Raw genomic sequence first — 17,803 nt, 5'->3', positions numbered from 1 at the left:
GTTTCACAACCTCAGTACTGTTGACATTTGGAGCCTTGAATTCATTCTTGTGGGGATTGTCCTATGCATTGTCTCTGACCTCTGCCTGTTAGATGCTCCTAGCACACACTCTCCACCCATCCCATAGTTGTGACAGCCCCAAAATATCCCCATGGCCAAATTTCTCCTGGGAGGCAAAATCGCCCCCATTTGAGAACCACTGACCTCAGCAATCAATTTTGATTAGTTTCCAGAAAATCAGCGGACCCTAAAGAGCACATTGGGCATTTAGTGGGAAAACACCAAGGAAAGAAATGCAGTCTCATCTGATAGGCTTGGGTTTCTTCCACTGACAGTGTACATCATGGCCCATAGTTAATTTGTTTGACCGGCATTGCATTTTAAATAATGGGTTTTCATTTTGTCCTATTTATGGTCATTTTATCCAATTATTTTTATTCCACACCCAGCTTTATATATGTGTATCATCCTATTATGTTCTATTCCATTATGGGAACTTCCTAACAGAAGAGCACACGATAATACAATTAAATAAAGATTTTGACTATTATGTTGGCCCCACATGCTTCCTGACTGAATGGATTCGAGTGTGGTGATGGGATGGGAAGGGAGACAATGGGTCACTAAGAAGAAAGACAAAGGTGCTGAAAGGTGACATGAAGCAGGTCACCAAGGTTCCCAGATTGGTGGGAAGAATTCAGATACACTTAAAATGGAAAATATCCTGTAATGAAAATAGAGCTAAAAACCTTACCATTTTCTTCCTTCCTCCAAAATTCCATAATACAACTGCAAAAAGTTTCCTGTGTGGTGCTTTGCATGAACTACAACAAATGTTGGTCTAGAAGGACTAAAAAAAGAGTTTGCATGTTTTATATATATGAATATAAATAATGTAAGTATAACTATGAATATAACTATAAATATGTAGCAGAAATTGCGAAGGCGTTTCCAAACGCATTTAATGCGGTAACAAAGCTTATCCAAGGAAAAGGGGAGAGCACAACCTTCCTTCACACTGGACTCACTTGGTGACTGTGCACAATGGACAGGTCTGGGCAAGTCAGCCAAGGCCTGAGTCATTGTTTAGGTTTTCCTTGGAACAAAAGCTCCTGGGAATTTGACATAAAGTGTTTGCCAGACTCTGTGGACTTGTTAGTCTCTTAGAGGGCCGCTAACATCACTTCTAAGATGATTCCCTGAGAATCAGCCAGTTTCCTTCCCAAAGACTTTCCCTGAGTGCTAACCAGCATGACTTTGCAGACAGAAGGGAATTTGGGGCATGTCTCAGGCAGTCATTCATCCAACGTTAAGACAGTGTTAACAGGGAAATTGTGTGTGTGTGCAACCAGACACAACACCTGCCTTCCCTGCAGGGAGCTTGTGACAATTGAGAAAATGTTTATAAAGCACTTTGAGCTCTCGCGGGGGTGGTACTGTAGAAAGGCAAGTCTTTGATATGACTCTTGCATCTGTCAACTCTCATTATTAAGCAGAGGTTGCCCCTGCCTTTCTCAAAGTTCCAATCATGGAAACTAATTATTAGGAGTTGCAGGTTCCATTTTTCATCTACCCAGTGAAGATTGTGACCACCTTTGTTAAAGAAAAAACTTTCTGGAATCTACAAAAGGTTTTAAAAACTCAATGTTTTGTGTAGTTTAATTAGGAATGAATAAAATCTAGACCCATTAAATTGCCTTTAAATAGTCCACATGTACAAAATGAAAGAGAGAAATAGTTGGCAATTTTCTTCTCCAAACCAAATGTTTGAAATATGTAATCAAGACATCTTGCTATGTTCCAGGAAAATCTAGTTTGATCTATTCCCACCTGAGGCTTCTGAACTTTATGGAATGCAAGGCTTTTTTTTTTTTTAAATGCTGCAATAGATGCTGATCAATTTTCAAATTAAAGTAATATCTGATCTCTAGTAAGTTTCCTGGCATAAAGCAAGCATTCAATAAATATTTTTTTTCAATTGCTTTTGCAGAGCACTGGCCTTTTCTCCTAACATGAGGATATAGTGGCCCCAAAGCATCTGAGTATTATTTAGCAGGAGAAAATCTAGGCCGGTTGACTGAGTGCTTTTCCTTAAATTGCACGTGATCTCACATTCCCAAAATATCCAGACTCAGGAAAGCTATATGAGGCCATGTGTCAATCTTCTCAGTCATATATGCCTAATGTTTAGTCCTATAGACTTTGAGCTTGAACAGGCCTTCAATGCCACTTCTCAACCTTTGTTTTCATGGAGTAGGAAACAGTCTATGAGAGGGGAAGTGACCCACTGAAGGTCATGCCATTCACTTCTGGAAGTGTCTAGAGAGGGCCCACATCTTCTGACATTCTAGTGCAGCTCTTTAGTCCACACTACTGCCTGGATTCTGAGAATTGCTCAGCTTTAAATACTGTCTTCAGTCATCTTCCACTTGAGAAGCACAAATCAGGAGGGTAGCAAATATATTTGCAAAATATATGATGGTTTTTATGTTGTGTGTATAATTTGCATATTTGGCATGTTCATTATATTTGCTATATTTAATATTTTTCTGCTTTTTCCAAATTGTTGTTCTCATTTATCCATTCCCCAAGTGTTTATTGAGTGTGTATGCAAGGCACTGGAGATGGTGGTGAACTACACAGACAAGATCCCTGTAGCAAATGCTATTGGCGCCTCCTGCCCCGCCCATGTTCTCTCAGCTCTCACCATCCCAACACTAGCCTGCAGAGTCTTCCTGCAACCACCCATGACTCTGTTTAAGGACCTTTGCTTAGCTGGAAGCCCTGTCAGTGACGGGTGGGAGTTGGAGGGTAAATGACCCAGTTTCCTCACCTTTGGGATGGGATAACTCTAAGGTTCATTCTACCCCATCACTCTACATTCCCTAGGCATTTGAATTCCAGTTGTCCACAGTGTAACCCACTGGGTCATGTATCCATTACAGGCTTCCTTCCTCTTTTTGTTTCACTTTTTGACGACTACTTTTGTGCTTCCTGGGATCTCTTCTTACTAAACTACTTTTGCTTGAATCCTTGAGTCAGGTCTTTTCTAGGGGAACTTGTCTAAGACAGTCACTGGCTTCCTAAAGCTCAAATTCCAGAAAAGGATGCAGATAATAAGCAATAAATCAATTAAAAAAAGGTCACGTATGGGTACCTACTGAGAAGAATAAGATGATAGAGAGTGAAAAGGGGTTCAGAGAAATTCTGATTAAAGTGGTGAAGTTGGGATCTCTCTGATAGTGTGATATTTGACCCGAAACCTGAAAAATGAGAAGTAGTTATAAAAAAGAGCCTGGAGGCTGGGCATGGTGGCTCACACCTGTAATCCCAGCACTTTGGGAGGCTGAGGCAGGCAGATGACTTGAGGTCAGGAGTTCAAGATCAGCTTGGCCAACATGGTGAAATCCCTGTCTCTACTAAAACTACAAAAAGTAGCCAGGCATGATGGTGCAGGCATGTAATCCAAGCCACTAGGGAGGCTGAGGCAGGAGAATCACATAAACCCAGGAGGCAGAAGTTGTAGTGAGGGGAGAACACACCACTGCACTTTAGTGTGGGCGACAGAGCGAAACTCTATCTCAAAAAAAAAGCCTGAGAAGAAGATTCTGGGAAGAGGCATGAAAAAATGCAGTGAGCAGGAATAGGAGAAAGGACAGTGGGCTGTTTCATAGGGAATGAGGCCAGCGAGGGGGAGGACCTGGTACGTTGGCCATGTCATAAGAGACTCTAGTAAGAATCAGAAGTTTATACTAAGTGCAACAAGTAACTTTTGGAGGATGTTAAGCAGGAAAATGCAATAATCTGATTAATACTTGAAAATGATTACTCTGGCAGCTCATGGGAAACAGATCGGGGAAGGGAAGAATGAAGCAGTGAGCTAAGTTAGAAGGCTACTGAAGAAATCTAGGTGAGAGATGATAGATGCTTTTCAGTTTCCAGACTCAACTATTGATAGAGAACATAAGTAAATAGAATACAAACACAGAGTACGTACATATTTATATCTTTGTCTCTGTAGGTATTGATATGTATTGAAGTAGTTCTTAGCATTTGGGGGTGAGAACTCTTTGAGAATCTGATGAAATCTGTGGCTCTCCTCTCCAGGAAAATGCAAATGTGTACTGACACATAATTTTAAATTTGTGATGAGAGGCTGGGAACTCATGGAGTCAGTTAATAAAACCTCAAGCATACATATATATATATATATATATTTGGTCTACATCTGGTACTGGGGGTAGGCTCTCTACAAATGGTCAGTCAGTCCCAAAGTGGATCACAGTTCAAGCACATTTTGTTTATGGATGACAATTGAAGAAGAGACAGCTCAGCATTGTTGGCCCTCTAGTAGAAAGACTCTGAGACGTGTTCTACTCTGCTTATGCCCACCTAAGAATACTGGGAGAATTCATTGTTTGTTGAAATGACCCTGTGCTATCTTTAAGCCATTAACTTCCAAGCTTGCCCTAGGTGTTTTCTTAATTCTGGTCAGGTAGAAGGGAGCACACAGAGGAAGTCTTAATAGGAAAAGTCTGCAAGTGGAACTCACTGCTCTGCACCCCCTTTACTGACTAGAATTTAGCAGCTGGCCACAACTAATCACAGGGGAAGCTGGGAAATATGGTGTAGCTGTTAGCCCAGTGGGGTGGGGAAAAAGGGAAATACAAATTTCAGAGAACAGTTAGGAGGTTCAGCCATAATACACACATTTTTCTTTATATTTGTCATATAAAGGAACTGCTCAATATTATACTTTTAGAGAACAGTGGAAATACCTCACAATGTAAGTTTGACGAAGAAGGCATGGAGCCAAGTGAAGATTGGTCAGGAGGATGTAACACCCACTGTGTCATGATTTCCAGAACCAGTTTAACTCAAAGCAAGCCCTCTTCCTAGACTGTGGAGATGGGGCTTTCTTTTACTAAGGGTATGTTCTTAGGTGAAAGATTAAGATCAAATTGAAGTGGAAACTTGGCCCCAAACTACACTGTTCTGTGTCCTGAGGAACTGGAATTAATTTGAAGCAAACTATTACTCACCCCGATTATATGCCAGTAGGAAAGAGAGATGATGATACTGTCAACAAGGCAACTTTTGCATTCATTTTTTCTCACTCCAATGAGCAGTCATTCTAGATCTTTGATGTGACAGTTTATTGGCTACTCAGGCAAGCCCTTGGCCTGTCTACTCTGGACTCAACTCTGGTTCATCCTCTCCCTGGAGCAAAGCAGCCTGGAGACTCCTCTTTCAAATGTCCTTTAGAGAGTGGGTGTGGTCCTAAGAAGTTGGAGGTGAAGTCCATTTTTATTAGTAAATTATATTTTACCATTTGATTCCATGACAATGGTAAGATTTTTCTTGGGGGTGGAGGGTGGAGTCTTACCTTAAAACATAAAGAAATTGCATTTGAGAACATGGCAAATTTTAATTACTTCAACATTAAAAAGGAGAAAAGCTGATTTTCTCTTAACATACCAAAATGATTTTTCCGAAACTTAAAAATATCCGGAAGCTGTTTGCTCTTGAAATCGGAACCTTTCTAAGCCTCGTGTTTAGTGTTTGCGCAATTCAGTACCTACAGGGAAGGTCAAATTTCTTCCACATTGCCTGTTCCCAGCTCCTTCCTCTGATTCTCTCATTTACATCATAAATTCTCCTTTTCAACCCCCTACATTTTAGCTCTTTCCTTTAAGAAACATTTAAAAAGCAGTATTTTTTGCCATTTATTTAATTTGAATTCCATCTTAGACTTGTTAATGTGTTTACATGCTATTTTTTCCTACATTTCTTCTCTCTGGTCAGAGAAAAGGTTGAGCTTTCTTCAACATGAGATGGATTTAATTGGTTAAATTTCATAATTTAGAGTCTTTCTTGGTCTACATTCCAAAAGGAGGGGATTCTTTAAGCTCACTACAGCTACATTTACTTTTGAAGGAGCCCTTTATTTTGCAGTGAATAAAGTGTCTCTTATTAAAGAGAAAATAAAAGAAGGTTTGGCAGGACTCTACTCCCAATGGATAAAACATCACAGGAAATTGAGAAATTGTTTCTTTTTGGCCTTGTGGGAAAATTTTGCTTGTGAAATTTAGTATTAAAGTTTTAAGATGACTGCTTACATCCATCGAAAAAGAACTGTTGAATCAATAACAGTTTCTAGGGGTGAGATGCCAATCTGACCTTTCTATACTTGGTCTGTTAAATGTTCCAGGTACTGTGAGGTATGATCGAGAAGACTGTATTCTCTCCTACACAATGACTGAGTCAATTTTAAATAGAACTTAGAAATAGTTCATCAATTTAAGATTAATTTTGTCAACAGTTGGCCTCAGTTGGGTGCTTCTTCATTTGTGCCTGTAAGACAGGGCATTGCATATGTCCAAATGAGAAACGAATCCTAGGTAGAGAATCCAGTTTCCATTCTCAGCTTGATCTGTGGGCTCTGGGATTTTGATATTAAGCCTGTCTCTTGAGCTTCAGACCATTCTGCCAGCTGAGGGTGTTGCCTTCCATTTTCTCCATTTGTGGCTCAAACCCATGTTCTCAGTTTAACCCCTAAATCTGTTTTCCTTCTAAGCTCCTTAGGGACTCTATGAACAGCATAACCGTATACCTAGTTGTCCAAATCTGAAACCTTCATTGTTTTCTCTCCACACTCCCCACAATTAGCAATCAATCAATTACCAAGTTCTGCTCCTGTCCCTAAATAGGCCTGCAGTCATCTCCTTTCCTTCACCCTCCCATTTCCCCAATACCCAGCTCAGGCCACAGTTCTCCCATGCTTTGATTTCTCTAAAAACCTCCTTAACCAGTCTCTTGCCTTTAGTTTTTTCTTCCCATCATCTTGATTTTACCCTGCAGCCAACATGATTTTTCTAAGATTAATCTTGACAATGTTACTTCCTGGCCTGAGGTTTATCATTATTATTATTTTTGAGCCCAACTGTGCAATTTTCACTAGAATATCCAAACTCTTGACTTGGGCCTTACTTGTATTTCTCAGTCCCCCCACCCTTTCCAGCTGCATTGGCCTCTTGACACATTCAGTGCTTCTCACCTTAGCCAGAACTGGATTCTGAGTGCAGTCAGCATTCCTTCCTCTGCTCTTTCCCATTCTTGGCTAATCCTAATCTATTTTCTAGAAATCCTCTGAGTCCTCTCTCTCGAGCCCCCTCCCAACCCTCCACTGGAATAGAGGCTTCTTTTCTGAGCTCCCACACCCTGGACTGACTTCTTCAATGGCTCATCCTTCACTGAGATCTTGAGGGCCGCTTTGTAGTTCATTGCTCTTTGAAGGCTCTGTTCTGCCTGATAAATAAATAAATTAGATTGAATAACTACTTATAGTGTTTTTCTATATTTAAAATAGAATCCTAATTATACCGTTATAAATTTTGGTTAATTTTGATGATTTTGGAGCATGGGAAATGCAACTAAAAAAGAATGAAAAAAAACTCCGCTATGATTTGTCTTCAGAAGATATGAATCCTGGCTCAGTCACCACAAGCTGAGACATTTGCTAAGTGTATCAGCCTCTCTGGATCTCAGTTCCTAGTCAATAAGCATAGGATAATTTCTCATGTAAACAAAGCTTGGCTGAGGACCAAGGAAGAAGTGCTCAGGGTGGGTGGAGACACTCAGTGAATTGTAATGATTTCACAAGTGAGAGGAATTCTTATTCTCTGCATATCTGCAGTTCTCATTGTACCTGTGCAAAACCCCAGCTTGGGAGAGGTGGGGTGTGAATGGTTTCAGGGGGCACATATGGCAGGGGAGTATTTGCCAGGTCTCTGCCCAGTTAGGTGGAGCCACAACAATGGTGGAAAATTCAGCAATTCCTGTAAGGGGAAATTGTTCATCTTCAGTTTTTCCATTGGGTAGAGCTCAAAAATATACCTCTACCCTCTCAAATACTGTTGGTGAAAGTGAGACCTGGCATAGTGTAGCAATTTGATAACCTGTATTGAGAACCTTCACAATATTCATTTTTTTTGAATGAGTAATTCAATTTCTAGGATTTATCTTAAGGGAACTATTTTTAGCAAGAGAAGGGGAGCACTTAAGATGTGTAAAGATGTTCATTGCGGTTGTTTATTATAGTTAGTGATTAAAAATAATCTGAAGTGTACAATCAGTGAGGGATTGCGATAGCATTGACCTTCAGTGGGTTCTCTCTAAAATGGGAATGTAACATTGAAAAGCTACTCAAGTGAAAAAATAGGCTTAAAAAATTCAAACTATGGTTTAATTGTGTACAAGATTTAATAAAATATTCTAATTATTTTTTTAAAAAGTGTGTAAATCAAAAAAATATAGGAAAACAAAAGATGACCAGTGGGAAAATACACTTTGTTTTAAATGGGTTTAGTTGTAACAAAGAAATCCATAGGCAGGACTCTGCCTCTTTAGACCAACAGCTCCATTGAATGAAGTTCACTGTCTTCTGTGCAAAGGAATCTTTATTTGGCTGTGGCTCAAAGCCAGGCCTTCATCTTGTCTTCTAAAACCTGGAAGGAAGCAATCAGAGGAATATCAATCAGAAGTAAAATTCAGCTTAGAGGCAGGAGGGCAACCATTTTTAAGAAGGTTAAGGAAATAAATGCAACTACAATAGTCAAGTTGTAGGATACCAGGGAGGGAAAGCCTACATTTACCCATGAACAAATAGTCATCGTGACAACAACCTTGTAAGTCATCTTTGAATGTGCAAGGAGCTTTTCTGTACATCGTTCACTTAAATTGATTCCTCTTCAATTTAGCTAGCTAGTTATCCAAAATGCCTGTAAAAATTATGACAGAGGCGGGAAACACAGTTACTGATTTGGGGTCCATCCCTTTTATCTTCCTCACATTCAGGGATTTCCCTGCTGCGTGGAATTCACTTTGAACCTAGTGGAAATTACCCAGAAGGGAATAGTTGAGCTCAGGAAGCAAGCAGACATTTAACTGTGACTTTATTCACAGGAGGCTCTCCAAACGTTTAGCAAGTCTTTTCCTACACTGGATTTCTATTGGATCTTGTGTTCTAAGAGGCACAGAACAGCTGTACACAGCCCAGCATCACACAGCAAGTCAGGAGCGAGAATCCATGTAGAATTAGATTTTTTTTTTTCCTTCCTCTTGAATCTCTATCTAGCCCAAGTGTCTGCTCTCCCACGGGATTTTGTGTTCCTTTTTTACTGCCTGTCTCAGCTTCAAAAAAGATCTGTTTTCTCTTATTATTTTCCCACATTGCTGCGGTTCAGAGCTGTAGCGCATTTGTCAAATGCATTGTGTGTGTCTTCACCCCTGCAGCTTCCCTGTCAGATGATTCAATACAAGGCAAGGATCTCTCCACTAAGGGGGAAGAAAGAAAGTGAGAAAGAAAACAGCTCAGAGCCCTTAACCCTGGTTGTGGCTATTTTTCTCATAGACAGGCTGCTGTCTCTTATCTGATTGGAACCTCCATGTTCTCCGAATGGGAAATAAATCTTTACACGAAAATCCAAGGGTTAGTTTCCAGGCATTTGATAGGAAGCTTTCATCCCAAGTGGGTTTTTTTGTTGTTGTTGTTGTTGTTTTGTGGGGGGAGTTTGTTGCATTATTTGACCAAGGACGGTGCTGACCACCTCCGGTTTCTACTTCTCTTTCGAAGTTTATTTTATGTTTTATTGTGGTTTTCAGATTTCTCATGGTTTGGATTTGGGAAAGTAAAATCAAGACAAGGTGTTGGTAAGTAGTTAACTCACTCCTTCTTTGGATAAGTAATGAGTCTATGTTTTTATTCGGATGAAACTGCTTAGACCCTCTTTACATTCCACGGTCTTCGATTCATTTTCTGTGTTCCTGGTTTTTGATTTATTGAAGAAGTAGGTCTAGAATCTTTCCAGAAAAGGCATCACTGTTGTTAACTGAGTTCAGTACATGGTTTTGCATTTTTAGATTTGACTCGTTTTTATCCTGTGGGGGAAGTGTTAACTGTCGTTCCAGTTCTAGTTTGTGATGCATTTTTAAGAAGGTTAAGGAAATAAATACAAGTACATTTCAACCACACGTACAGGGAATAGTTGACTCAATAGTGAAGCTGTATAAGTTTAGGTCTTAACTTTCTTTTATTGGCCGAGATGTAATAGAGTTCTGAATTGGTAAATCAGTTTCCATTTATGACCATTCCTCTTTCAAAACAGATCCTAACGTCCAGACGCTGTGATTTGTGCTTGATTGCATTCTATTCCTTGCATTCAGACTATGTGCTGACAATTGAAAAGCAGAGTTTGTAGCTTACCAAGTGAATGCAGATGATGTAGCTCATCATTAGAATTGAAATCAGGTGTGATCTCTTGGGACCTGTAATTTGTTCAGAATTTTCTATGGGTACAGAGACAATGAACAGGAATTGCTTCGAAGGCAAGAAAAGACAGGCGTTCTTACATCTTTCCCATGAGTTTCCAAGATCTGACCATCTTGGTCATCTGTTCATTAGCATTTCTTTTGGTAGCAAGGTTGGCCATAGGCAAAATGGCAAAGTAGGCGAAATGTACCAGTGTCAGGAAGCCGCTCAATTCCAAACCATCCACCCTATGCTTGTTCATCCTGGCTATATAAGGAGCTGTTTTCTGTCACTTTTGAACCTGACATCAGACCTTGTCCTATTGGACAGCCTATATTTCTGTCTGTCAGTGATCCAAAAATGACCAGTGGGCTGAGGCAGCCTGGCCAGACAGGGCCTGGAGGGGGAAAATGCCACCTTGACTCTTGGTAGCTCCATGAATTCCAAGGTTAAAGCTTTTAACCAGCAAAAGGGAAGTGGAGACCTGGTAAAGTTAGAACATCAAGCTCAAGTAGTCAGCACTTCTAGGCAGCTCTCCAGGGGCAAATTTCAGACACAGATTATCATAGTCACTTTGCTAAGATATCAGAGGGATTATCCTGCCTGGGCAGTCTTAAAGGTGTTTTGTTTTAGGGCTTTGATGTATATGCATGTGTAGGTGTATCCCTTGTGTTTTGGGGGAAGGTGGTAATAAACTCTCCCATAACAGTGCTATACGACAGGGTCTTGCTTCTGCTAAATTGCAAGCCATTGCAACCACTTAGATATTTTTCAAGCCAATTTGCACTGAAGAAGGGTGCTTGTTCCCGGAAAGCTGCAAAAATGTGGTTTCAGTCTTTTAGGCTGCAGCAGAGAGTTCTTCCGAATTATTCTTCCAGCTGCAGTCCAGCAGAGATTCTACTGTTATATAACATAGGTTTCATATTTTTCAGGCTTAGTGAGACCAGCAGTTTAGGAGATGATTGCCATTGAGAAGACAGTTTGTTACTCATGGTTCCCAAAAGAAAGGGGCACATCATGCAATGCTGGGCCACGTGGGGAAGTGCTGGGATCCATTAAAAGGCAGAGGAGGAAAGGGAGAAGTTGAGCAGGAGATTTTAGTGTGTTTCCAGGGTAAGGAACAGGGGAGGGAGGGTAAACAGGTTTAGGATTGGCTGGACTGAGTAATTTCAACAGGCTCCAGGGTACAGGAGCTGTCTAGAGCTGTCAAGTACCTGGCCCTGGGGTGGGTAGGGCAAGTGGAGAGTGGCCTGGAGTGTGAGAGTCACATTAGGTTTGGAGTGTTGTCTCTGGATTGGTTGGTTTGCATTTGAAAGGCATGCTCCCAGGCAGGGTATTTACCATCTGTAGGAACTGACTCACCCTGGGTGGGAGTGGCTCTCCCTCCAGAATCAGCAGGGACCCAGATGTCAAAGCACCAGAATCCAGAATATAAAAAGTCTTGTTTAGTACTTCAAGAGTACTAATCCTTCCCCTCACCTTGAAGGCACTATTGGTATTGAGAGAAGAAAACTCCCCTAGATGACCTTCGTGATTCTTATCACAGGAAATTAAGTCTACATTAGGCTTAGAAATGTCTGTAGAGTCACAGTACAGGATATGTGACCTAGCAGACATATTAAAATAAAAATGAGCTAAAAATGTTTCCAGGCTTAACTCATGCTTGTCAGCTGAGTGATTAGAACTATTTACTCTAAATCAGCCAAGTGTGCACATACCTCGCCATTTAAAACTTTATATTAATATTATAATACATTTTTTCAAGTCCTCATATGAATTTTGTTTAACACATGGTAATATGGCCCTTTATTCTTCTTCTGTCTTTTTCGTGGTGCCTGTTCAAACACATGCATAGACATACAAAGACACATCCCGTGATACGCACAGACAAGCTGCTGTCAAATTATGTAGACATTCATTGTCCCCACTGAGAGCTTCTTCTGCCTTCCCAACTTTGCTGTGCTTTGTATTCCATCATATCAAAATGTTCACAGAAAACTGGGCTTAAACCCTGCAACCTTGCCAGCCATATCAATCTTCTAGGTTTTGGAACATCAATAATGAAGAAAACAGCACTTGAATTAATGTCCTCTTTGATGAATTGTTGAGGTTTATGTGTTACTCACATTTGTCAACAATGACTTTTCTGGCAAAGTGAAAAGGCTTTTGAAAAATTACCTGTGGTGCTTTTTACTGCTTCTAAGCTTAATCCTACCCTCACTCCCCAAACAAGAGCTCATTTCCTTGCAATCTGTTACATCAGAGTTGGAGGTTTTAATTGGGGAGATTTAGGCAAGAAAAGGGTATCCCTTAGTGAGGAAGGAGAAACAGAGAGCAAATTGCTTGGTTGGACTCTTTAAGTGAGGGCTTCACTGTGGACTTGGCAGAAGATTCAAAGTCTGAATTTGGGCATCTCAAGTTGTCTTCCAGGTATCAGCCTCCTCAAAAATGATTGAATGCTGCTCTGATGTTCATGAACCTCAGAGCGTCCTGGGCCAGAGGAGAGTCAGAGAAGAAAGCAACTGGAGTCAATGCATTGCTAATCATTTCAAGGGCTCCGGAAGGAAATGTTGCTGGATTTCTGACAGCATGTAGAATGTTTTAAAATGAAACTCCTGTACAAAGGTATAAGAATGATACCATCGACCTCCAGAACTGAGGGGAAAGGGCAGGAGCGCGGGGAGGGATAAAAGGCTACACATTTTGTACTGTGTATGCTGCTCAGGTAATGGATACCCCAAATTCTCAGAAACCACTAAATAACTTATTCATGTAACCAACATCACCTGTTCTCCGAAATACTATTGAAATTAAAAAAAAAAGAAATTTTAAGAAAAAGAAACTCCTGCATTCCCGGGGTAAAGGTGGTGCCTGGAGTCGACTGAGAAACGTGCAGCCTTGACTGCCAGTCCTTCAGGGAGCTCAGGCAGGAGCATGCTTTGGTAACCTTGTGGGAGGGAACAGTCATGCTGGGAACCAAGCAAGGCAGTCAGTGGTGAGAAGGTTTTATTGACAAGATGTGGAAACCTTAGCATAACACATCTTCATTTTTAATTGTTGGCCAGAAGCTGGATGATCTAGGCCTGCATCAGGGAGAAGGTCGCAGAACAGGATGGTTAGGAATATTGGAAAGAACTTGTCTTTGTAGTTATTCTTGGCAGAATTTCTGCTGTATCCTAATGCAGGTGAGCTGGACACAAGACGAGCACAACTGATGGACTTGCCTTTGCTTTTGAGTGTTCTGTGGCTTCTAAATCAGTGGTGTGAGGACTTGTTTGCAGAACTGAGCCAGAATGCATCATTAAAGGCAGCTTAAATGCACATCCCCTTGAGAGAATGCTTCAAAAATTACCTATAATAACAGTTGGCTGTCTCTTGCATAGTTTGTTTAAGACACTGCTTAGCTGGGGAATGTCCAACTTATCACTACAAACTGTGATAATCTCCATATGAGGGGGAAAAATGGATCGTGGAGGTTGGGGGATGAGGGATTATTATATTTCATAGGGGATTCAAGACTGGATGACAAAACAACTTTTGTTTTCAGAATTGCTGTGCTTTTCACTACAATAGTTAAGTGTGAGGGAAAAGCTGGAGAAAGAATGAAAGGATGGAAGTGCTGAAACGTGCATTTAGTGAGGGTCGGGGGATTGGAAGAAAGCACATTTTCTTGCCTAGGAAGTAGCAATTCAGACTCTTCCTGGCATGGCATTTGCTTTGGCTGGGCATTTGATTCTGCCTTTTCACTGCCTATTGTCTTTCCTCTTTGTTCTTTGGGCTTATGCCAGTGGTCAGGTCAGTGGTCTGCTTCTGTGGGACCCTCCATGTATAATACACATCTAGAGAACTTTGTCCACCTTCCACGTAGAAAGTGCCTGTCATGAGCCACTGCCTTTCTTCATTGGTTTGAAGCTTTCACGTAGACCTTTATCTTTGTGAATCTAATTTTGGTTACAAACAGTATGAGTTTAGTGGCTAATGGGTGAATTGTTTAGACAAGATACAATACACTGTATGTGTGAGCATATACATTCTGAGATTTTGGACTAGAAAATTTGTCTTGTACAAAAAATGCTATGATTATCAATTTAGTATAAAGACACCAAGTGATGACTCTATAAATAGTACTACAGCTAAAGACAAAGCAGGTAACTTTGCCATGGGATTGATCCATTATTGTTGTAAAAGTATTTTGTGGACAAAAGCAGTGCAGTTACTCACAAAATATGAAGAAAGAGGAATGTAGTCATAGGACAGTCAAATGTCTATCTAGTCTACCAGTTAAGTTCATTTAGTAATACCTAGTAGTAATACATACTCATGAAGCACATTTAAATTTATAATACATTTTCATATTACTAATCTCATTCTAGTGTCAAAATAAGCAAATATTTTGCATATAAGTGGATGTAGAGGTCCAGAGAAAGTAAGTGACTTGTCCAAAGGGTAAAGAAAGGAAACCCAGATTCTGAAACTCCCAGAACAACTTCCAATGCGCTGTGAAATAGGAATCCCAGATTCATGTTTAGAGTTTCAATGACAGAGCTTTCTAGAGACAATCATAGAACAGAGAGGAAAGCTACATATTATCTTACAGGAGAAGGAAGTGAAGAAATTGGAGCTGTCGTACACTGCTGGTGGGAATATAAAATGGTGCAGCCACTTTGGAAAACAGTTTGGCTGTTCCTCAAAATGTTAAATATAGAGCTACCTTATGACCCAGCAATTCCACCCAAGAGAAATTAAAACATGTGTCCACATAAAAACTCGCATATGAATGTTCATAGTAGCATTATTCGTAATAGCCAAAAAGCCAGAACAACCCAAATATCCACCAGCATGTAAATGAATAAATAACACGCAACACATTCACTCAGTGGAGTATCATTAGTCAATACAAAGAAAGGAAGAACTAATACATACTACAATGTGGATGAGTCTTAAAAACATGATGTTAAGTAAAACAAGTCAGATACAAAAGATCACATATTATACGGTTCCATTCATATGAAATGCCAGAGAGATAGAGTGTAAATCTGTGAATGTCTATGCTTGTAAGTGGAGAGAATGGGGAGTAAGTGCTAACGGGGTGATGAAAAGGTCCTACAATTAGATTATAGTGATCATTGCACAACTCTATGAATATACGAAAACCCACTGAATTGTATACTTTAAATGGATAAATTTTATGTATGTGAATTACAGTTCAATAAAGCCATTGATTATAGGAGAATATATATATTTTTCCATCTCCAGGCCCAGCTTCCGTTATCAGCAATGATGATGACTCTGCCAGCCCACTCCATCACATCTCCAATGGGAGTAACACCCCATCTTCTTCAGAAGGTGGCCCGGATGCTGTCATTATTGGCATGACCAAGATCCCTGTCATTGAAAATCCCCAGTACTTTGGCATCACCAACAGTCAGCTCAAGCCAGACACATGTAAGTACAGCTGTTTATACTTATTGGCCCATTTGCTGCATAGTTGTATCAACCAGAGTGTTTATCAGAGCCCCTGACAGAGATGACTGGCGGGGGGCAGGGTGCAGTGACATGTCTGAGGATTCTTGTAGCTTTTGGCTCAGGAATAGATCCTTTAGTTTGTAGCTTATAGAATTCTCTGGGTGAGTCTCTTGCTGGGAAAGAACTGTGGGCAGATACTGACTTCTCTTGGGATCCATTTTCCAAAACCATTTGTCAACATGAAGTTGGAATCCAGGCATGCTTATCTTGAAAAAGAGAGAGACAGAAACCAGAAGTATCATTAGAATGCACATATATCAGTTATAGATGACAGGCAATGGATGTAATTTAAATTTAGCTTATTGAAAGTAATTGAAACATGCACTCTAGGTAGTTGGGAAGGCGCTGTGTTGCCCACAGGTGGTATCAGTTTGGAGAGTCCTATATTCTTTGCTCAGTCCAAGTTCCCAGCATGAGGCCTTGCTGTGTGGCCACAATAGCAAAGAGACATGGCAGCAGATGATTTGCATATTAAGTACACTGACTTTCATTTTTCAAAACCAAATTAACCTATTAATCTCTGTTAGCAACTTTGAGATTTTTCTAACGGCCTTTTGTGCTATCTTCCGCACCACTGCTCCAATGTTAAATGTGGAGCACAGCCTTAAAGCCAACAAAAAGTAAACCCATGGGGACAAACAGGCTTATGGCACTGGGGCTCCAGGCCTTCCCTCATACGTGAATATGGGGCCATAAGGACCATGACATCAGGTGGCCTAGATCTCAGGGATTCCCTGCCACTAAAGAGTGGGTATCATGCATGTTCCTATCCCATCTTAAATACAGTTCTTCTACCTTGTCTTAGAGGAAAGGTAGAGAATTATTGCAAGGTTAGGCTTTGGGGTCTGGCTTTCTGTTGACTTTTCCATATGAACGGGATGAAGGGCCTTAGCAATGAGTATCAGATCTGTGCATATATAAGGAGATATCTGTAACCTCATCCTCTTCACTCAAATTTATCCCAAGGTATGTTTAAGGTTGAATGTGAGTTTAAGAGTTAGAAAGAACAGTATTACGAGCTTTTAATGTATGAGACTGGAATCCACTGGAGATTTTGGTTGACTCTGTAACATGACAAGATAAATAGAATAATGTGTGAAGAATATTGAGCTTCTTGAAATAAAATATATTAGTTGAAATCAAGGTATTATTAATCTTAATACTGTCATTGTGGTGTGAACAAGGTGAGTAGAGGCATTGCTTAAAATGTGCCTTCTTTGATGGGGTGAGCCTCCTCCAAAGATCCTTGGAATGCCCTGCACGCAGAACTGTCAAATAAGGTATAAGACTAAGCAGGATACTGTGATGGGAGCATCTGTCATCATTTTGATTGTTCTCCCTAGGAATAGAGTACTTTGACACCTCAGTCACCACCAGTACTAGGCCTATGATGCACTTCAGTTAGCCTGAGGAAGTGGTATAATTGAGGCTGACTAAAATCAACATACCTTCAAAAAGTTGCTTTCCTTTGTCAAGGGAGGAAAGACAAAGCTGAATAATTAAGTAGACTGGATCAGTGCAACAAGTCCAGTAGAGAAATTGAAAAAACAAGCTAGAGTGTAAACAAAATAACAAATGAGATCCTCTAGAGGAAAGTGGACTAGATGGATGGAAGCACTGGAAGTGCTTTCTTCCCTTAGGCATCCATAAAGAAAGCCTTCAAAGGTTACTTCCTTAATCTGGAGTCTGTGGAGATTTTTTGCAAAGGTTTTGGTTCCTTTTGGAGAAGTCTTGATTGTGTGGCTCAGTCATTCTGTGCCTCCTGTCAGTTTCTGGCCTCTACTCAAGTGGCCCACCTCCATTTGGTCATTCCTTTATATATAAAGTCTTGCTAGGCCCTGCACCCAATGTAATGTCCCAGCTTAGTGTCCTCAGTCACTCCACACCATATACCAAAAGAGATTTTCTTTTTTCCGGCAACAAGTCACATACACTCTTTCATGATTTTAAGAACACTTAAAATCCACG

General features: G+C 40.4%; 1 protein-coding gene across 4 annotated transcripts in view; it reads left to right on the top strand.

Annotated features, from left to right (window-relative positions):
• Positions 1-17,803, top strand: part of NTRK2 (neurotrophic receptor tyrosine kinase 2) — a 347,366-nt gene that overhangs the window by 174,163 nt on the left and 155,400 nt on the right. For 2 of the 4 annotated variants that reach the window (XM_021676037.2, XM_021676040.2), the window contains exons 12-13: positions 9,664-9,711; positions 15,566-15,754. In XM_021676037.2, coding sequence (XP_021531712.2) covers positions 9,664-9,711; positions 15,566-15,754 — 237 coding nt within the window. The remainder of the gene's footprint in view (positions 1-9,663; positions 9,712-15,565; positions 15,755-17,803) is intronic. The other 2 variants (XM_021676039.2, XM_021676041.2) reach the window with 1 other exon arrangement.

Source organism: Aotus nancymaae, unplaced genomic scaffold (assembly GCF_030222135.1).
Source record: "Aotus nancymaae isolate 86718 unplaced genomic scaffold, 86718_ANA_hifiasm-v0.15.2.pri h1tg000041l, whole genome shotgun sequence".
Lineage (NCBI taxonomy): Eukaryota > Metazoa > Chordata > Mammalia > Primates > Aotidae > Aotus > Aotus nancymaae.
The sequence above is the reverse complement of the archived record's forward strand: the minus strand, read 5'-3'. Positions and strand labels throughout refer to the sequence as shown.